General features: G+C 47.6%; 1 protein-coding gene across 9 annotated transcripts in view; it reads right to left on the reverse strand.

Annotated features, from left to right (window-relative positions):
• The window catches only part of TENM4 (teneurin transmembrane protein 4), a 575,238-nt gene that overhangs the window by 36,141 nt on the left and 516,721 nt on the right, over positions 1–22,376 (reverse strand). For 6 of the 9 annotated variants that reach the window (XM_045071344.1, XM_045071343.1, XM_045071342.1 and 3 more), the window contains 4 exons: positions 21,759–21,779; positions 13,501–13,733; positions 9,082–9,236; positions 2,473–3,350 (listed from right to left, as the gene is read on the reverse strand). In XM_045071344.1, the coding sequence (XP_044927279.1) occupies positions 2,473–3,350; positions 9,082–9,236; positions 13,501–13,733; positions 21,759–21,779 (1,287 nt within the window). The remainder of the gene's footprint in view (positions 1–2,472; positions 3,351–9,081; positions 9,237–13,500; positions 13,734–21,758; positions 21,780–22,376) is intronic. The other 3 variants (XM_045071346.1, XM_045071340.1, XM_045071338.1) reach the window with 1 other exon arrangement.

Consider the following 22,376-nt stretch of genomic DNA (forward strand, 5'->3'; position numbering starts at 1 on the left):
GACTTGATGTTTGAGTCTGCTCCTCTGGTTTGAGTTCTGATTCTTGCCTACTTTAATTACAACTCTGGTTTGCTCCTTTGACTAGTTTTCTTCCTGCTGCTCCTAGGTACTACCTTTCATGCCCAAACAATATTTCTGTAATTACTGCTATGTCCACTCATGTTGCTTAAAATGACGAGGAAAATGACGAGGATGATGACGATGCCGATGACAGCAGCAGCTATGGGTTGAGAAGTGCTGATGAGTAAAACATGGTGTTTTAAACATAAGTTTATCTCACTGACGTTTTTAATGTCAGACTATCCCTATGATACAGATACTGTTTTTATCCCTACCATCCAGAGAAGTCACCGAGAACTTCGGTGAACCCACTCTGTGTCAGTGAAAGAACATGGACCTGTGTTCCAGCTCTGCGATGCATCACTGTGTAATTTTCGACTGGTTCCTAATCTCTCTGTGCCTCAGTTCATTCATCTGTAAAAACTGTGGAGGTAATTTCGCTGGTCTGAGGTTGCCGTGAAGATGAAATTGGAAAGATCTTGGCACACAGAAGGATGTCAAGATAGGTAAGTTTCTCTTTTAATTTTAGGGCTTTCATCTTCCATTCTCAGGGAGTGCTTTGGAATCCCAAACTTCATTTTCTAAACAGTGATTATACTACCTTTCTCTTCTTCATAAAACAACTATGACTATATATTTCTTTGAGGAGGACAGGGAGCAGGGAATGGGATCCTTTCAGATGGAGGTCTAGGAAATGGTTTTAGATTTCAGGGTTGGTTGACAGCAACTGCTGCCCTGATCTGTAAGCATTCCGGTTGGGATTTGAAGGAGTGACCTTGGGAACTAATTGAGTGAGCCGACTTGCTCTGACAAAGAAACCCCTGTATTGGTTAAGTAGCGTATATATACAAGATTTCCATTGGGCAATGGAGGAAAATTGAATTATTTAGTGTATTTCCATTTCAATGAGTTAATCAAGATAATTGCTGTTTTCCTGGATCTTTGTCTTTCTTTGTAATTAACAAGGCCCTTGTTTGGAGACAGGAATTTAGCCAGTGAACCTTGCACGAATTACTGTGACATTTTTTTTTTTTTTGGGTGCAAATTGTTTTAAAAATCTATTACAGATCTTTTGCCTTTGGATTCTAGGACTATGAAAAGCAGATGCTTGATCAAGCCTGAAAAAAATTTACAGTTCAAGGATTTAAATTCATTTGGGATTAACAAACTCAGCAGGAGGTCCAGCAGAAGACAGACTTAGGTTGTGATCCGGGTTCTGCCCTGTTCTCAGGATTAACAGGGAGCCTCTCTGAGCCTGTTTCTACTTCTATAGAAAGGATACTGTCGCTCACCTTCCAGAGCTGTTAGGACTAAATGCAGTAATGTGATTCCTAGCCCATCTCTGGGGCACAAAAATCTACTTCCTTCCCCATCTCCTGCATACCTATGGAATGGTCACACACTCAGTAGTCTCAGTTACTTGGGGTATGGCTAGGACTGTGAAAGAAAACACTAAAAAAAAAAAAAATAAATTTGAGCAGCAAAAAGAGCAGGTACAAAGTCCATTCATTACAATAGCTCCTAGATAAAGAGCTCAGATACCCCCCACCCCCGTCTTTGATTCTGGCTGGGGCTGGAATGAGCTGAACTTCTGGTTTTCTGACCACACCCCTCAAGAAGCCCTACCTTGGATGAGGGAAAGGGAGGTGAGCTCCTTGGTGGGTGCCATGGCTGAAACCCACAGAGCCACAATAGTGCCAGGCATGGGGAGGAAGCAGTAGGATGAAACCCTGCCACACGGGAGCTGATCAAAGAACAGTTTACAATCTTCTTGGGGCAGGAGTGAAGGGTTCCATAGCTTCGTGTCTTCCCTTCTGATGTAATAGGCAATTGCAGTTGCTCCTTATTAATGATCTTGACTCATAAAGAGAAAGGTTTCATTATGTCTCAATAATGGGTTTGAGAAGCGAGTCACGGAAGGCATTTAAGTTCCACCCAAAGTGGTTAAAATGATAAAAAGTGTTTTGAAACTTGTAGAGGTGAGTTTGGATTAGGTGGGCATCTATATGGAACTTGTCATCGTTTCTGGAAGTGATCATCTGGAGCTGCCAGCACTCTGTCGAGTATGTTTCATCTCCATTCCCTCCCTGTGGGATGTTGCACAGGTTATTTCCATTGTACAGATGTGGGAATGGAAGCCTAAAGAGATGCAAGCCTAAGCCTCCTAATGCCAAAACTCATGCCTTTTCCACCACATCACGTTCTTGCCTAGGAGCAATCGTCTGCGACATGAACATAACGGTTGAACGTAATGGTCGAACGTAACGTAACAACATGTAGGTAACGGTCTACATCCCAAATTCTGAGCCAAAATGAAATCTATCCAAAAATTAACACTCCACCAACTCACCTCTAATCGTCCAATACATCTCATGAAACAAAACTGTCAAATGCCCTTGTGGTGATACTTACTCATAAAATGTTGTCCATCCATTTTCATTGCTTTTGGTTGCCAGCAGGCCAGAGTTGCCATGGTATGTCATCATGGCCAGCTCATGTCCTTGTGTGGTCACGCTCTTGAGTGCACTGTTGGTGCCCATGGTCACCCAGTACACTTGGCCATCCGGCACCACCAGCCAGAGGGGCATCCCAGTAGAGTCCCGGCGGACATTCACCATGTTGCCGTTGTTGTCTGTGATGAGTGTGACATCGCCATCTCCCGTGTAGGTGAAGTTGTACAGATAATCTCCTGTGGGCAGACTCTGGGTGTACAGATGTTTTCCACTGGTATCAAACAGATAGAGCTCCTGGTCAATGGGTGAAGACAGCTCATACATGTTCTGGGTGTTGAGGAAGGGCTTGTTCTTCCTGATAAACCGAATTCGGATATTCCCTAGGTCAGCCACATAGAGCTCCCCATCGGCACACACAGCCAAGGAAGACGGTGTATTCAGCTTTGCATCCTTGGCATAGCCATCATCTCCAGAGAAACAGTCACAGTTGGCATCGTTTTTACAGTCACAGCCACTGGGGGCTCCTGCAACCAGTGAGATCTCTCCGCTGGTGGTGACCTGCCGGATACGGTTGGTCTTCTTCTCATCAGTTTCTGCAATATACAGGACTCCGTTGTGTGAGACAGCCAAAGCGGTGGCTGACTCCAGGGTTGCGTGGATGGCCACCTTGCTCAGCAGGAAGTGGTCGATGCCGGGGACCTGGCAGTGCATGGGTCTCCCGGCGACGATGCGCACCTGGTGGTTTTCAGAGATCTGCAGGACCACGTTGTTGTCAAGGACGTAGAGGGAGTTGTCCATGGGGTTGATGGCTAAGTCTGTGGGCCACTCCAGGCGAACCTGCCAATGAACACAACCGGTACTCAGAGGCCTGGCAGGGTGCCCGCCACAAATCCTCCCCCAGCCTGTATAGCTCGCGAGAATGTTCCCAGTGCCTTCAGACGCTGTCCTGCCTGATCTCATGGTGGCCTGTCATCAACAACAGATGTCAATCCCCTGATCAGAGGGAAACATGCAAATGCTGTCACTGAGACACCTGATGATCTCCATTAGACTCACAAAACATGAAGAAGGGAATAAAAAGGAGAAAAAATAGGCAAAGAAACAAAAAAAAGTAGACAGGAGATAGACTTGGGGGCCAAACAAGCCTAGGTTCAGATCCTAGCCACCCCTCCCCCTTTGTGACCTTGGGCAATTACTTTGCCTCTCTGAGGCTCAGATTCACCTCTGTGAAATAGGACTGACCACAGGGTCAAGTGTCCCACAGTAAGGGTGTGAACAATGACCACTAAGGTGATGGAGGTGGGAGGGGAGCTGGATGGAGTCTGGAGGCTGAGGCAGGAATTGCTCAGGTGTCTTAGAGAGACTCTACACAAACTGAGGATACCATACGCAGATGAAAGACGGCATCTCAACCCATTGGGTTCATGGATGCACATGTGCCTAGGGGCTGGGGATGTAAAGACCAAACAGCCCCGGGCCCTGACAGCTCCAGACCAGTGATTCTCAAATCTGGCCACACATTCAGATCACCTGTGGTGATTTTAGAGAGCTTTGGCACACACATCCCACCTCTGATCAGTGAACTCAGATCTCTTGAGTGTGGGGCTCAGGCAGCGGCATGATTTTGAAAGCTTTCTGGGTGATCTGAATCACCAAAATCATGATTTGAATCACCAAGACTGGGAATCACAATGAAATCCTTTCTCCACCGGGCGTGACTGATGGACCAGTGGCCCTGACACCACATGGGAGCCGGTCAGAAACACGAGATGGCAGGTCTCACCAAACCTACGAATCTGAAACTGAATTTCAAAAGAACCCCTGGATGGCTCCTGCGCACACTCAGGTTTGTGACTCCCTGCTCTAGATAACGGTTTCTAGAGCCTCAGAGAACAGGTCCTCCTGGAAGAGATTCGAGAAGGTGGCCCAGGGAATGAGGGGTTTTCCGAGGTCCTGGGGCCCAGGCCTGAGCCTCCTCTGCGCCAGGCTGGGAAGCTGGCAGGGATGATGGGGAGCTTTCCGGTACCCCAGGGAAGCTGCTGGCAGGGTCTGAGGTGAGGAATGCTTTGTTGGTGGACGCGGAGGCTGGGTGGTTGGATTTAGCACTCTGGGAGGTGACTGCCCTAAGGGAAGCCACTTGCCAGCTGTGTCCCCAAGGGGTCATCCAGCCACACTGCACATGGGCTGGAAGTGTCACCTCCATCTGATTTGCGTACCTTGTCCCTAGGGACTCTTTGCCTTACGTTCCTGAGCGCCCTACAAACACTCGACATTCTGTCCAATTTCGGACTTGCTTAAATACGCATATTACTTTAGATAAGAGATTTCTCTCTCAGGAATTCACTCTTGAACACCCTTTTCTGTGAGAGTGTACATCACAGCCATCTTTAATAATGGCAAACAACTGCCACCAGCTCAAATGCCCAACGACAGAGAACTGGCCAAATAAATGATAGTATTTAGTTCGCCCATAAGGAGGAATACTCTGGGTAGCCATTAAAAGCACTAATGTTATGGATGGATATTTAATGACATGGGAAAATGCTTGCTATGTATTAGTTGAAAAGAACAGGTTACAGAATTGTAAGCACAGTGTGATCCCAACTGGGGGAAACATGGCAACCACAAATTAGATAAATTACAGACAGAGGGGAGATTAAAAGCTTGGGGGTTATACATCAAAATGTTAACCACACTCGGGTTTGTGGTAATTTTAACTTTCTTCTCTGTAATTTTTAACTTTTTTACATTTTCTACAGTGTCCATGTTGTGGTTTACTCTTATAAAAAGAAACATCAGCAAATTACATACATGTGAGATGTGGCCACCTCCATCGGACCCTTCAGTTCAGGGCCATCCTCAGGCCCTGCTTCCTGATCTGTCTCCTGCCTCCCAGCTGGGGCCCCTTGGCCCCCCGCAGAGCCCAGCAAGTTGGAGCTAGAGCTGGCCGGAGGCGCTCCTTCCCACTTTCTAGTGCTCTCTGGAGCACAGCATCACAGCAGCCCTTGGCTGCATCAAGAACCGTTTACTCTAAAGTGACAGGGGAATTTTCAATTTCCTAAAACCCATTTCTTGTCAACACTGGCTGCTAAATATTTTATGCCTTTTGGTCCTGTGGCAACTTGGGGACCTGCTTGCCCAGACCTTTCTGCCAGTCATTATGATGAAAAGATGGCTCCCTGATGGGTGGGTGGGGAGGGGGGAGGAGGAGAAGGAAAAGGGGCAGCAACGAAGAGCAAACGCTTTCCTGCTCTCTCCCTCCTTCCTGCTGCGCGCACAGAGGCACCTGGGAAAGAACGAACGGTGCTCTTGGAGTCTGTCCTCGCTCTGTCACGGAGCCTGTGTGAGGGGGAGCAGACCAAGCACACAAGCTTCTCTGATTTCACCTCCTAGGAGTGACCGCCGTGCTAAGACTCAATATACCCGTCACCACCAGGGAGGAATGATTCTTTAGAATTCCTGTGGGTCCCTCTGGCTCCCGTGTTCTGTGGTCCTGAGAGGGGATGGAGCTCCCTCTCCCCCGTCCTCCTGAATATTCTGTACCTTCATCAAAGCACTCTGAGATGACTGCCTTGTTGCAGGAATCTGTTCTCAGAGAATGGGTTGCTAAATGGATGAATGAAAGAATGAACGACTGGTGAATGGCATGGACAGCGCCAAGGATCTGAGGCCAGGACAGCTCACTTCTTGTCTCAGTCCCACAGTTACTAAAGGTGTGAGTGACTTAAAGACTTTGAACTTCTTTCCTCATCTGTAAATGGAGGTAATAAATATTACAAGGAGTAATTGTGAGGATCAAACAAGACACTGTATAAGGAGTTTCTTTGCAAATTATAATGGGAATGAATATTTACAGCTTGTTATTGGCTGCCAGGCACTGTGCTAGGCAAGTTATGTTCATGATTTCATCTCAAAATTCACTTCCACACTCCTGATAGAAACTAGCATTAGGCTCTGTATGTATAACTGCATTTTTTTTTAACCCACCAAGCCTCAGTTTCCTTATCTGTAAAATGGGGTAGACAAACCCCTTGGGATTTATTGTGTGTGACAGCTAAGTAAGAAAAGCGAAGTCACATTCATCCTGTATTCCCATTTCTAACAGTGCCTGGCACACGCTAAGTTCTCAAGAAATCATTTTGGACCCTCTGTACAGAGTCATACTCTGTAGCCTGCTGAGCTAGGAATAAAGTCCCTCTTTCGACAGGGTTGCAACATTTTCTGTTCCTTCTCTACTCTATGCCTCCCTTGAGTTTCTTCATCTCCTCCCAGGGCAGCTGAGTTCCTTGGTCTGCTGCTTTGGACTCTTGCCTCTGAGCTGTGTTCCTGGCTCTCTGGCTTATCACCCCACTCCTGGGGGCCAGTGAAAAACCTGGAGTATTTGTACAAAAGAACTCTCAGAATGAAAGCCAGTACCCCACCCACATGTGCATATAAAAATATGAACCCATGGGGTGCCTGGGTGGCTCAGTGGGTTAAGCCTCTGCCTTCGGCTCAGGTCATGATCTCAGGGTCCTGGGATCGAGCCCCACATTGGGCTCTCTGCTGAGCAGGGAACCTGTTTCCCCCTCTTTCTCTGCCTGCCTCTCTGCCTACTTGTGATCTTGGTCTGTTGAATAAATAAATAAATAAAATCTTCAAAAAAAAAAAAAAATCAGCCCGTGTCTGGAAAGTCTGAGAATTCCATGCTTCGCTTCAGATGAGGGTAGCGAGGACCAGAGGCAAGAGGACTGTGGTCCCGGATTTCCAAAGCTGAGTGTGGGTTTTTCCCATTCCACTCTCTGCCTGTTGTCCTCCAAGCCTTGGATCTGGCTGCTTGGCAGTGCCTCTAACTAAAGTTAAACAGCTTTCCAGCATGTGGACTGAACACGGTCAGCGCCTGAGATGGCTGGTGCAGGGCCCATGTTGAGAATTGAAAATACTCGCGTGCATATCCTCAGGCTGTGGCAGCTTCCTGACGGGTAATTCAAGCTTGCTCACGGGCCCAGAGAGGGAAATTCTCGAGCCAGCAAGGGGAAGCAGGCCAAACTGGGGAGACAAGTGGCAGAAAACAGATTCCATCCAGGAGCATAACAATCACATTAGCTGGTGCAGAGGAAAACCACACCAGCAACGGAAAGGGGTGTGAGGCACGTGCTGGGATGGCCAGCGACAGCTGGGGAGCCCTGGGGACGGTGCTCCACGACGCATGCCACTAATAGGCAGGCAGGCATGACCGATCAGGCCTCCCCACCTCTGTGGCCTGCAGAGCATGGGGAGCAGGTCAGCAGTCTGTGGAACAGGGCCTCTGTGCAGGGGGTTTAAAAAGCTAAGTGAGGTTCCTGCTGACACCAGTCTGCAATTTAATGTAACTCCTGCCTTCCTTTTTCCCTTGGTTTTTCTAATGTTGGCAAGAAGGATGTTCACTGTTTCAGCTCCGGGCAGGCCCTGCCAAAGGATCTAGCAGTAAAGGGCACTTTCCTTGCCAAGACATTGTGGGACAAACTAAGGACACGCTGAACAGTCAGTCACTGGGTCTACCCTGGGTTCCCAGCGTTTCCCTGCTAAGGTCTAAACTCTCTGGCATGGTACGGGAAAGTCCTTCCCTAACTGGCCCCAAATCATGCTTCCAGTTTCAACTCCTGCTTTGTTATCCTAAGAACCCTAGGCTCAGGCATTCAACCTTCCAATGGTCCTTGACCGTTCCAGGCCCATTCATATCTTAGTGCCTTTGCACATGCTGTTCCCTTTGTATGAGATGCCTCTGTTCTTCCTTGCCAAGCAGCTACCCCTATTTCACTTTCAAGATCGTGCATAAACTGCACTTCCTTTGTGAAAGTGGGCACTAGGACTTCTGTTTATTGACCGCCTTGGAAAAGCCAAGCGATGCTAGAGCCCTTTATGCTCATGTTTTCTCCAAGCCATCCTGCCAGGCTGAAGTCAATGATTTCCATTTTAAAGATATAAAAAGAGAGGTTCAAAGGACTTCAGGACGGGTGCCTGGGTGGCTCATTGGGTCAAAGGACTTTAGGAACTTGTCTAAAGTTACTCAGCTCATGAGTGGCAAAGGTAGGATTCAATCAGTAAGTCACCAAATCCTGGTTATACTCTTACCCTGTACAAACCAAGCACTCTGGTTACAGCAGAGGAAAAGATGAACAGAATTCCTGTATAGGAATTCCAGTATAGGAAGAGAAAAGACAATGTCCAGGCACTGTACTGTACTATAAGTGCTTCCACAGAGGGAATTCACAGGCAGCTATGGATTTAAATTCATACCACATGAATCCCTGTTGCCCTTGAAACTTCCTAAGGCAGATTTCTTCACTGTCCTCTGAGGTCCCTCTGTCACCCACCCGTCACCTGAAGGTGAACTCCTAGAGCACCAAGCTATGCCCTACTCATCTCTGTGTCCTTAGTGGTCTTCCCAGGCCCAACACCAAGAGTGTACTCTTTCCTCCTGTCCCCAGGAGTGTACTCTTAAAGCATTAGTGTGGTAAAAAGACGGGGGGCCGGTGGAGGGCTGGGTATCAGACGAGAGGATGAGCGTCCAACCCTAGGGCTCTAGCAGGCGAAGCTTTCTCCTTACCTGAGAAATATCCATGACAGAGTCACAGCTGAGGGGCCGGGCCGAGGTGAGATCATTGGAGCCCAGTAGGGTGGAGATGACCCCATTCTGATCAATGCGTCTGATCATGGTACCATCCACAAAGTAAATCAACCCAGACTTGTCCACTGTGATGCCTGGGAAAAAGAAACCGAAAAAGGGAATTCAGTGTAAGAGGTGGTAAAAACCTACATGCTCAGGAAGCCTTCTAGGCTGATGGAGAACCTCCCCTCTGTGATTTGATGACATCCTCTCCATGGGATTCATTCCCCTTCCAAAGGCCTAAAGACAGAGGCCCAGGGGCTAGGGGAACTTGTTCAGAGCAGGGATTAGAACTTGAGTCTTCTGATTCTCCAGGGCTCAGGTCTGTCCACCTTACTGCCTCTGGAGACTTTTACCTAGCAGCTTAGCTAGCTGCCAAAACTCGACGCCTGCTTCTGGGGATTTGTCAAGCATCAGAGGTAGCAGTAAGGAGAACCTTCTTCAAAGTCAAAACTGAATTCCTTAAGTTAACCTACTTATGAAGGCTTGTAATTATAATAATCAAATCCCCTTTTTGGTAACAATTTTTCTTTTCTCACAAGATAATCATCCCTCTTGTTTTTTTGATTCTGATTTTATTTTTACCAATTATTATAGATGTATAGAGCCTAAGCATGAAACCTTTGGATATGTATAGTGAGTACGGGTGAGATAAATGTCTAAAAAAAGGCACATGGATGAGAGCAATCTGAATTCACCATTCATTTTCTCCATGACCAGCTGTGTGACCTTGGGCAAGTCACTGGATGTCTCTGCATTTGTATTCTCAGCTCTTCAATGAAGGGATTGTTCTAAATTTGTATTTCTCACTCCTGGATATGTGTGAGAATCACCTGGACATTTTCTATTATGTACCCCACAGGGAGCTGGTTCAGAAAACCTCAGGCGGAGCCTGAATATCTGCTTGTACTTTGACAAGCACCTCAGGTGATAATGAGGTAAAACAAAGCTGGAGAATCACTCTGATAAATCCATGCTTCTTAACCAGTGATATATATCAGCATCATCAGAAGTTTTTTATTTTTCCCAGCACATACTTGCTTGGCTTCACTCCTGGAAATACTAATTCTCGGGGTGGCTGGGACTGGGACCAAGATATGTTTTTTTTTTTTTAAGATTTTATTTATTTGACAGAAATCACAAGCAGGCAGAGAGGCAAGCAGAGAGAGAGATAGGAGGAAGCAGGCTCCCTGCCGAGCAGAGAGCCCGATACGGGACTCGATCTCAGAACCCTGAGATCATGACCTGAGCCGAAGGCAGAGGCTTAACCCACTGAGCCACCCACGTGCCCCCCAAGATATGTTTTATCGTGGGTGATCCTGATTTCCACTCCAAGAGTTAGACATGGCCCTACCAAACTGAGAGCTTCTCAGGGGTGCTGGGGCTGGGAGACAGATGAGATGCATCCCCCCTACACACACAGGGAGCACAGAGAATTAGGTGTGGAGGGCAGGAATGAGTCAGTGCCTGGCATAGGGCCCTGCGGAGTGCCCCAGGGAGTGACATGATGAAGTAAAGGAGATTCCTGTCAGTTGTGTTCTGTTTAGGCTTCTCTGGGCACTGAAATGAAAGAAGGGGTGGGGAAAAGCTTCCCGGAGAGAGATGCTCTTGCAAGAGAGAACTTTCCAGTTGTAGGACCTTGGCCATGTCACTTCACCGAGTCCAGCTTCCTCATCAACAAAACGGGGACAGTAACAGCTGACTTGTAACAGTCCTCAGTAACAGTGACTGAGAATGCTGAGAACTTGACCAGTGCTCTGTGGAGGCCCTTGCTCTCGGGGTCCACGGGTCCAGGACTGGGTGGTTTCAGACACCCCAGGGCCTCTGTGTGATGAAGTGTTCCCGGAGCCGTAGTTCTGTCCACCCCCTCGTTAGGCTGCTCAGAGCGGAGGGCAATTTCACACGGAGGACAAGGCAGCCTTCAAGCAGGGACGCCTTTCTTCTGTCCCTGCCTAGAGTGTAAATTAATTGCATTCTGTAAGTTCCGGACAGGAGTTTTCTTGTCTGCCTGGCTATGCTCTGTCTTTCTCTTCCATCTGCTGGGACGGATGAGTGCTCTGTGAACAATCAGGTTGCTTGTTTACAAAGTTGACTGCACAGGCTAACAGAAGTGATCTGCCCCTGATTAATTACTTCAGATTTTTCTCCTTTTGTTGTGCTAAATAGGTGGGCATCTCTTCCCCTCCCTGCTGTGAAGTGTCTGCATACCATGGCACCCCTGCCATTTCTCTCTGGGTTAATTACAGACTTTTGGGCAATTTCACTGCCGTTCCATCTGGGTGCCTACATGCGTGCCTCCGTGTGTGTCCATCTATGTGTACAGAACACACGTGTGTGGGGCGGGCAACCAAGAAAGACCTGGAGAGAATAACCTTTGCAGAAAAAAACACATTTAAATCTAAGAGAATAGAATGCTGTCACTGAACGTGGTCTTGGGGATCCATGGAGCCCATTCTGCTCATTTGCCAATGAGAAAAATGAGGCCCAGAGCAGGAGGTCAGAGGCCAGGGAGCGGCAAGACTAAATCGTGATGCAGGATCCCTAAGTACCGGCCAGGTTTTCTTTCCACTGTTGGAAATAGTGACTGGGACCACCGAAGTCCCAGTACCTACCCCACAGTTACCACCTGACCAGTCCTGGTATGTGAGAGATGTGATGAGATCATACATGATATGGCGTGGTAATATAATGTAATATAATAGAACAACTGTAATAGAAGTCACTCTTTATGAGATGTTTCTCAGGTGCCCAGAACCACTGAACTAAGCGTTTTCACTCCTGATCAGATTTAATCTGTACTATGTGCAGTAGTACATTCCTGTTTCATAGACGAGGAAACTGTGGTTCAGACAGGATAAGCAACTCACCCCAACCCACACGGCTATGAGGTGACAGGGACTGGATCTGAATACAGAACTGCCTGATTTCACTAGGGTCTAGGGCTTGGACTGGAAAGTGCATATGCCAACTGTATTTTACCAACCGCTTTCACAGACATTAATTCCATTCACTAGGGGCATAGCTGGGTCCAGGAGAGGCCCTGAAATCTGGCACTATTTACTTATACTATCACCTGTGACGTTTTTGTGGGGTATCATATGAAATATATTCATTTTGACCCTCAGAACAATCCTAGGAGGTGGACACACATGGTATTAATGTCCCTATTTTATTAATGGGGACGCTGAGGCTTAGACACTACGGGTGATCATCTTTATGGCTGCACACAGTGGATGCTTTGTCGATGAAGGTTGATAATGACAGCTTCTCCCCTAAAAAGCCTTCCCTGTATTCTAGGCACAGAATTTGGAGTCCTGGGATGCCTGGGTGGCTCAGTTGGTTAAATGGCTGCCTTCAGCTCAGGTCATGATCTCAGGGTCCTAGGATCGAGTCTCACGTTTGGCTATTCGCTCTGCAGGGAGCCTGCTTCTCGCTCTGCCTCTGCCTGCCACTCTGCCTGCCTATACTCTGTCTCTCTGGCAATTAAAAAAAATAAAATCTGAAAAAAAAAAAAAAAAAAAAAAAAAAGAATTCAGAGTCCCTCGCAGAGGTCTCCTTGCTTCTCAGGGAGAAGCTCCTCTTCCTCTCTCCCACCTCGGTGGTGCACGTTCGAGTCTTTCTTCTGCTCCACTGAACTTATCTATGCATCCATAGTACACTGCACACTCAGTGAACACTTGCTGAATAAGCGAATGAAAAACTGTAATTGTGAAAGACTTTCTGAGGACTCAAAGCTAAAGCCTGCAGTTAACCCTTCCCACGGCACGTGAGCGCCTACAGAGATGATGCGCTGCAATGTTCTGATAAAACAATAACACGAGAGAGAGCATAGATGTCCAATAGCAGGGGACTGATGAGTGAAGGACGGGACATCCATTTGATGGAATGCTGTATGGCCTCAGAAAATGAGGACAGAGAAGACTAATAGCATGGAGAAATGTTCGTGATGTATCAGTGAGGGGAAAAAACCAGGTTATTAAAATAGTTTGTTTAATGTGACCTCAGTTTTGTCTGATTTTGGTGAGCTCACAAACACATGCATACAGCACGCAGAAGAAAGGCTAGAAGGAAAGACAGGAAATGTCACCTGGAATGTTTCTGACAGGTGGAATTGTGACAATTCTAAGTTTTCTCTGTAGGCTTCCTGGTATTTTCCAAAATGCTTTCGCAAGGACAAACATGTATTTCTTTTGAAAATGGAGTGGGTATGAAGCGTAAATTTTGCTCTCACATGGGGCTGATTTATAATTTTTTTCCAATTCTAAGCCCGAGTGGGAAGCTGGACTCCTCACTCCTGAGAAGTTAATGAGCAGGGCCCCCATCAATGTCACTGATTGTGTTTAAAAGGCAAAGTCTTACCTCTGGGGTTGGTAAGTGTGGCTTCGGTGGCCTTGCCACCATCCCCGCAGCGAGTGTCATCGAAGGGGAGGCACTGGTCACCTGTCCCCGCGACCACTTCGGAGTTCTTGACGAGGTCCTTCACCACCACAGTGGACTTGATCTTAAAGACCCGCCGGCTGTTGGTATCCGAGAGGAAGACAGCCCCGCTCATGGGGTCCGTGGTCAAGTAGTATTTATGTGCTGGGCTGTGACTGCGAGATAAGGACACACAGTTGGTGAGCACTTTCTTTCTCCCCATCAGGGGACCACAGAGGTATAACTTGAATCCAAGCAAAAAGTCACCTGGGGATGACGTCCCTCTTTTGGGTGAGGGTTCTGCAATTTTTCTGACCCCCGTGGTTGGCTTCACTACCCATCTTACCTAACTGTTAATACAAAAAAGCTCTTGCCAATGACCGCAATGCCCAACCAGCGCCCTGTCCGTAAGAGGGGCTCAACTCGTGTTTTCTTAAAAGGATTATCAGGGAGGCTGATTGGTGGGTGGCCTGTAAAGCCAAGCCAGAAACACTAGAGGGCTTGCTTCTAAAAAACAAAACAAAACAAAACAAAACAAAACAAAACAAAACACCACACTCCAAGAGTTCAAAACACAAGCCCTTCTTCCCTGAGTCTGTAAGCAGCCCTACCCCATCGGCCTCAAGACCCAACTGACTCAGGCCAGTCAGAACTGGCCAGCTCTGAAGCTCAGTCAGGGGCAACACAGTCTTATATTACTCAGGCCTACCTTACACTCATCTGAAGCTCAGGAGTCTCCCTTCTGTGATTAGATACAAGGAATTGCAGTTTGAGTTTGTAATTTGCAGCAACACCCAAGGAAAAATTAATAAAACAAGGCAGTAGTTCTGGTGATGGTTCTGTTTCTGGAAGTCCTAAAGACAAGGCGCTGCCAACAGAGGGAAGCAGAGGCAGACCGCAACCATATGGAGGATGGCAGAGACAAGGCACTGGCCCTGAGCACAAGGCAGGAGAAAAGCACAAGTTCTGGAATCAAATCAGTCTGGGTTCCAAATCTGGCTCTGTCATTTCCAGGTTCTGAAACCTAGGCAAGGTAGCTGGCCTTCTGAGCCTCAAGTTTTCTTCATCTGCACAATGGGGTACGAACAGCTACCTTGTTGGTGTACTGAGAAAATCATATAAAATCATAGGTTAAGAATATTTAGCATAGTGCATGGCACATCATAGATACTCAATAATCTTAACTGTTCTTCTGGTTCCTAGTCATTATGTTTTTTTTTTTTTTTTTTTCACAGTTGGAGAGAACTCCCTAATTAAACCGGGGTTGTCCTATCACATGGTACTGCTTTATAATTTCTTCCAAGTCTAGGCCAGACTGAAGCTGGACTCCTAAGTCCTGGAAAACTGGTTTTCCGTTTCTGTGCATGGCTTCGTCATTCCTGGGGCCTCAAGCTGCATCTTAATACTGGTTACTGCTTCCAAGTCTTCGGAAAGTCTTCTGATTCAAGGGACTCTCCCTCTGTTCAGGTTGGATGGCCTGGCACTGGCCATTTTCACTGGATGGTGGAATGCAAACTGTGCTGGGGACTCAGAGGGTGGACTGAGCAGTGCCTAGAGCCCCAGCAAAGCAGGGGCACAAACCTTCAGGATGCAAGTACGAGAATCAGAAAAGTCTAGAAGGAAGTGATTTTATGTTTTATCAGACTTATTGGTTTTGGCTCCTTTTGAAAAACAAGATTTTATTTTATAGATTGGTGGTTTTTGAATCACACATGAAGACGGGGGGAGGGGGACATCATCATCATTTCAGCGTCAGGGTCTACGAAGGTCTTAATCTGGCCCCGACTGGCTGTCTTCACAACCATCCCTTGCTTTGGGCGTTGTCTTGGGGACTGGCAGATTCTCAACAGGGCCAGATTCCCAGACCCAACATATGCTCCCTTTATTGTCTCTCCTTGAATTAGACTAAGGTGACATGACTTTCTGCAACTGTCCTTCCTCTCTAGACCTAACGTGACTGTCCCCTCACCTCATCCTTCTCAAATAATAGGAAGGTCTCTTTGCCTGCAGCCTGGGTCCTCCCCAGGCCATTCTTCCTTGTTCTAACCCAAACACTGTCACATCACTCCAGTGCCAACACCCTCCCTTCCAGGACGCCCCATGGCTTCTAGGCCAAGTTCAGACTCCCCAGCCAAGCAACACACAGGGCCCTTTGCATGCAGCCGCTGCATTACCTCCCCAGCCTCCTCCCAGAAGACGCCCTGGACTGTATCACCTTGTCTCCCCCACACCTCCACACCTCTCTGCACCTGTCATCCCCGCTCTGTGGAATGTTCTGTCCCCCTTCCCTCTTCAGCCTGCTGAACTTCTACCCATTCTTCAGGTGTCAGCTCAATGGTGCCTTTTCTGGCAAAACCTTCTCTGACCCCTGTGTGTGGAAATTCGTATCTGCTCCGAACTGCGTAACAGGACACTTCACATAATGCTGTCGCTATTTATTCATGAGGCTGCCTCCCAAATCGGACAGCCAGCACTTGAAGGGAAGAGACGGGAGTTGATTCGGTTTTGTATTCCCCATGTTCAGCTTGGTGTCTTCCAAGGTATACCAGCAACTTGCTTTAAATGGACGGCATCTCCATTTTGAACTTATTTATTTTCATTCAAATTACTTGGTGTTTCTTTTACTTCTCTTTTGGGGGAAACTGATAACAGCAGAGATGTCCTGTTTGTCTTGAAATGCCCCCTGAAACTGCCCACAACGCAGCACAGAGGTAATCTCCCCAGATGACGCGGATTCTGGCTAAACAAAACCGCAGCCACCTTAGAGCCCAATTTGCGACGCGGGGCAGCCTCGGTCTGGATCTGCTTTCCTGACTACAGCTGTAAGGTGGCGGGGGGATAGTTTCATTTCTTTGTGCATCACCCAGGACAAACTGTGCCATCCACCTTGACAGAAAATGTGTCCTGGAGGGAGTAGGGTGGCGGCCCTGTCCTCTGAGTTTCGCCCCCGGGGTTTCTGGCTCACGTCTCCTTGCAGCGACCCAGGGACGTGTCCCTCATGTTCAGTTTCCCAGCTCAGTGAATTCCAGAAGGAGGTGGCACTGGCAGGCCTGTCCCAGAGAGTCTGAAAGAGCTGTGGCCCAGCTTTTGTGCCCAAGGACATATTTGCAGTCTGGTGGTCTGGGAAGTGTAGAGAAAGAATGCTAGAAGATGTGGGTTCTCATTTGAGCAAGTCACCTACATCACTCAAATTGTAAGTCAGCCGATGAAGGTCCTGCTCTACCTGGCCCACAGGCTTGTCATCAGTATCAAATGAAAGGATACATCTCAACGGCCCTTTCTGGTTGGTAGATCTCTTGGACAGTCTTCAGGGTCCTGTTTCCTTGTGCTACCTGCCCAGGGAGCAGCAGCCGGACCTCTGCCGGGGGCAGGACCCCCCATTCAGTGGGGGCAGAGCTTGCAGAGATGACTGTCGCTGTTAGAAAGCATCTGCTACCACCTCTGGGGGCTTGTTCTGTTCCAGACACCAGCCCAGTGCTTTATACACATAACCTGACCCTCTGCACAACTACTGTGTAAGGCAGGGGTTTGTTGTTTTTTAAAAATATATATATTTCAGGGGCACCTGGGTGGCTCAGTGGGTTAAGCCTCTGCCTTCAGCCCAGGTCATGATCCCAGGGTCCTGGGATCAAGCCCCGAGTCAGGCTCTCTGCTCAGCAGGGAGCCTGCTTCCCTTCCTCTCTCTCTGCCTGCCTCTCTGCCTACTTGTGACCTGTCTCAAATAAATAAATAAAATCTTAAATATATATATATATATATTTCAGAAAATTGAGGCTACCAGAGGTGAAGGGACTTGACCAGGGCCAGAGACTGATGAGCGGCAGGATGGGTTTCCAGTCCAATCCTCTTGACCTAAAGGCCGTGTTCTTCCTATTTGCCCACACTGCCTCTCAGGGCCTACAAAGTGCCCTGCCCTTCCCCACCAGGGAGCACCTGACTGTGTGCTGAGAGCCAGCTCCAGCATCATCTCATCTATCTCATCTGTAACGCCATCCCTGAATTCCCAGCCCTGCTTTCCTCCACTGGATAACTGGCCACGTCCTTCCTGGTGCCCCTAGGCCCTCAGCAGATTACTGTAAGTACTGTGGCACCTCAAGACACTTCCGTTTAGTTTGCCTCCTCAATGACATCTTGAACTCTTTAAGAGCAGGGACCAGCTTCGAGTCCCTGCTGCTTAGCTCTGGGCTGCTGCAGAGTAAGTGTTCCAGAAAGGTCTACTGAATTTATGAATCAGCGAGTGAATGACTACGTGCCTCCCTGGGAGTGTACAGAGGAAATACGAATGCTAAGGAGTTTAAGGTGATGGTGCTCAAACATGGCTGCACATCAGATTCACAAGGAAAGCTTAAAGACAAAAGAAAAAGAAAAAGAAGAAGAAAAGCCTCCCTGACACTGAAGGTCCTGGGCACCTCTACCTTTAGGATCTCTCCAGGTGACTCTGATTTGGAAACTGAGGTCTGACAACAGGGATCTTCAAACATTAAGGGGCAAATGATTCACCCGGAGATGATATTAAATGCAGATTCCAGTTCAACAGTTCTGGGGTGTGGCCTGAGCACCCGTATTTCTAACAAGTCTTCGGAGATGCCGGGGTTGCCCGTCTGCTCTGCGAGTAGCACAGCTTTCGGCTACAAACCATCTACTCTACAAACCATCCCTGCGTGAGACGCAGCCCCAGGCTCAGCTCTGCAGCAGGGACCGTGTCGGATTCAGCTCTGATTCCTGGTCTCTTGAGCCGGGCTGGGCACAGGGGACAGTCACGGCTCTGTTTGCAGAGTCCACCGAGGGACCCACATTCTTTTCTACCTCTGTAAACATGAACGTGGGGCCTCTGGAAGCTATGCACACTCCTGGAGACTCCCTGGGTGTCATCCCCGAAGTTCATGAGCTGAAATCAAGCCTCACTATGCCCTCTTTCTGGATACTGTGGGGAACTTCCTGCTGGGAGCTGGGAGTCCAGGGACCAGAGGCTTTCCAGTCCCTGCTCCTCAGTGAGAGTTCCCTCTTTGGCTCAGAGTAACGTCTACAAATGAGCATCCTTTGACTACATCTGGCAGAACCTGGCAGAACCTGATTTACTGGTTCTTAGAACCAAGTGGGAAGAGCCACAAAGACAGGGGTTCAAACGGTAGCTGACCTTAGGCAAATCACTTCATTACTCTGAGCCTTAGTTTCCTCATCTGAGAAATGGGGATAATCACAAGTACTTCAAAGGGCTACTTTGAGGACAACACTGTATAAAGAATATATATATATACACACACAAAGAATATAAATCTCTGAGCACAGTGCCTGTTCCATAAAAATGCCCAATAAATGGCAGCTTGCCACCTGGAGAAACCTTCAGATTATTCTGTTAGTGCATACTGGAAAAGCCAAGACTTAGTATTGTCCCTCCCTGCCTATTTTCTGGGGCCGTACAGGGCTCTCTACTGGAGTTCGCTTAATATGTGCAGCTGGGATGACGGAGACCTGAGTTCAAACGTGCTTCTGAGCAACAGGCTTCAGGCATTCCTCCGAGACCCGGGTGAGGAGATCTAGGAGGAAATGAGGATCCTCGTTCCCTGAGGGGGTCTACCGAGGGAAGATGCCCACGGGGTCCCTGGACTGATCATGCCCTGTGTGGTGGACTGGCATGAGGCTGAACAGAGGGGGACAAGACTGCCCCTGGGAACACCCACAAGACTGCCACTCCTGGGAACAGCTGGGACAGAAAATGCTCAAGGACAGAGAGGACAAAATTTTAGAATTTTTAATCCACTTCTGACATTAACGAACGGGGACAAGAAAGGCCTGGAGAGAGGAAGGGATTTACCACTATCCAAGTGCTGGTTAAAATCAGAGCTGGGACCTGGGTCTTTTCACTCCAGAATTTCTGTAGAAAACTGGAGAAGGCAGAAAGAAATTCCTTTATTCCTTATTCCTTATTCCTTATTCCTTCCACTTTGGTTTACTTCAGAAGTAGTTTTTGGCTCCTGAGAAAGCTATGAATTGAGGGAAGGCAGGAAGCTGACTTTGAAATCATGCCATGTATCGAAAGATCACTCAACGTCAGAAACAAAAGGGCACCAAAACCACAAGTCTCATGGTTTAGAGAAGATGCATCTGGAAACTGGAAACGCTGGGCTTCCAACCCAGAGGCCCTTGATGAGGGCGCCACAAAGCTGGGCAGGATCCCTGGCCGCCTGATTCTGCCTGGCTTTATCCCCTGTAGCCCCCTGGCTTCATCCCCTGTATCCAGCCAGGGACCACCACTGCCTGAAGGCTGTCATGTGAAATACTAGGTCTTCACCCCAGATCTTTGTATGAAATGTACTTCTGTGTTTGCTCTAAGACCCAACTTGGGGCTGTGCATCGATTCACAGTTCAGTCTCTTCCATACGAAGCTCCCTCAAAATTCTTTTAGCTTGTAGGGCCAGGAAAAAATATACCCTCTCTGAGAAGTGAGCGTATTTTCCCATTTCTGATAATGCAAACCGTGAGAATAATTATGTTTCCCTGTTTACTCTGTCTGCCAGGAAGTACAGGGTGTAGTCTGACATACAATCACAGATGTGTTTCCTCCTTTTCCCCTTTATTCTCAACTTCTATTTAATTTACTCTAAAGAAGTGTGTCTCTGGTTAGAAAAGGACTGAATTCCTTTTTGGGCAAGATGGAGACACCATTATCATTATATAATGGTTATGATGATAGTAATACCTATAAATATAATAATAATAACAACCAGGCCTGCAGCTCCCCCCGTGCCTCTGTGCCCAGCTCAATGCTGGATTCTTTACAGATATCCTCTGTAACCCATAAAACCGCCTCTGAGAGAGACTCTGTTAACCTCTAGGCAGAAACAAAAGCTCAGAAAGATGAAGTGATTTTTTTTTTTTTCAAGGTCACACAACAGGGAAGCTTCAGCTTTCTCAGCTGTAAACTGCGTGAGGCAAGAGAGCCTATCTCACTGGATGGTTTGGGGCTGAACTGCTACAGTCCATGTAAACCACAAATGCTCTCTCTGCCACAGACGAGGTGCTCTATCCATGTTAATTATTATTCTAACCTTAAAATAATATATATAATTGGGGGTTCCTGGGTGGCTCAGTCGGCGAAGCATCTGACTTCAGCTTAGGTCATGATCCCAGGGTCCTAGGATCGAGCCCCATGTTGGGCTCTGGGCTCTGCACTTAGTGGGAAGTCTGCTTCTCCCTCTGCCCCTCTCCCTGCTCATGTTCTCTCTTTCTAATAAATTAAGTCTTTAAAAAAGTAATACATAAGATTGTTCCATTAATACTATATCTAATTACATAGGTGTGGATATAAACATTACTGGATTTGGGGTATGTCTAACTCTTTCCACCATTCCAAGATTTTCTTTGATCCCAACTTAGCACCTACCCCATGTACAAGTTTGATGTGTGCGACATGTGGATAACTGAGAGCTGCATGTATGGCAGCCCCAGCTCCACCTGCCCATAGCTACTTCCAAGTTACCCGGAAGTGTGCAAAGCACCTGTGCCCCGGGGTCAGTCTAGCACCACAAAGACAGTGGTGCTGGTGGGCAGACATCACTCTTGGAGCATCTGATAAGGACCTCTCTGCCTGCTGCAGCGTCACTGTGAGCCTCTGTGACAAATCTACTCTGTGATGAAGTTCCTATTTGGGGACCGCTATTTTGGGTGGTCCATATGGTCTGAAAAATCCTCTCCCACTCTGTCCTTGCTGGCAAACTTTCTGGTGGGGTCACCTGGCATCCAAAGCCAAGGCATCCGGAACGCCCACAGAAGTGCAAACCTGACACCTGTCTTCTTCTAGGTTCTTCGCCTGATCGAGATGTTCTCAAGACTTCCCACTGTGACCATCGAAGCCACTCAACACAGTTTGGATGATGTCCTCATTTATTCCAAGGAGAAGCAGACGGGTGTTCAAATTACTATGCCAAGGTTAAAACTGTTTCCCCAATTATTTTCTGTCATGTCCACAGACGATCAGAGTAGCTGTTGCACTTCGCTAGAGATGAAAGGAGTTCAGGCTCTCACCACCCGCCCCCACCATTATTAATGACTTCCTCTCATGGTAACTGATTACTCCCAATCAGTTCCAATCGCACAGGACTCATTTGCTATTGAGCCATCTGAAATGGACACGTGCAGCTTACCATACAACATGCAACAAGGCAGAGGAGAGACAGGAAATTCTCCACTGGTTGGCTTACCTATGTCTGAAATCTTTATTTCTGACAGAAGACAGGAGAGCAGGGAATAGAAGAAAGAATGAGGTGTTAGCAGCGGGGTTAGAAGCATTATTAGCAGCCTGAAAACTTGACAGCAATGGTACTGTACAATACTATAATAAATAAAGACTTAGCAGCTATGACACTGATTTATTTTATATTGGATATTACTTGTCAGTGAGCTCACTTACAAGCAGCTACATATCACAGAAGAGGCCTGGTTTCACCTGCACCACCACGGCTGAGTTCAGGGGAAGAGAATGAGGCTGACAAGCTGTTGTTCTCACCAAGGCTAAGGCAGAGGCTGGAACAGCGGATTCCCTCCCCTGTACAGACACACAGGCCCAGAGATACACCTGCTCATGGCTGCGTCTCTGTCGGTGTGCACACAGCCCTACAGAGGGTACTCAAACCGTGAGCAGCCCACCGTGATTCTCCTCATAATGGAATACAGAACTGGAGATATACCATAATTAGAAGGGAGGGGGTGGAACAGGAAACAGACTGGGAAGAAAATATATTAAGATGGTAATGCATTGATAAACTTATTTTTCTCTCCAAATTTCATTTACTCCTCCCTTCCTTGTCTATTATCTTCCA

Source organism: Mustela putorius, unplaced genomic scaffold, assembly GCF_011764305.1.
Source record: "Mustela putorius furo isolate JIRA1106 unplaced genomic scaffold, ASM1176430v1.1 tig00003987_pilon_pilon_pilon, whole genome shotgun sequence".
NCBI classification, from domain to species: domain Eukaryota; kingdom Metazoa; phylum Chordata; class Mammalia; order Carnivora; family Mustelidae; genus Mustela; species Mustela putorius.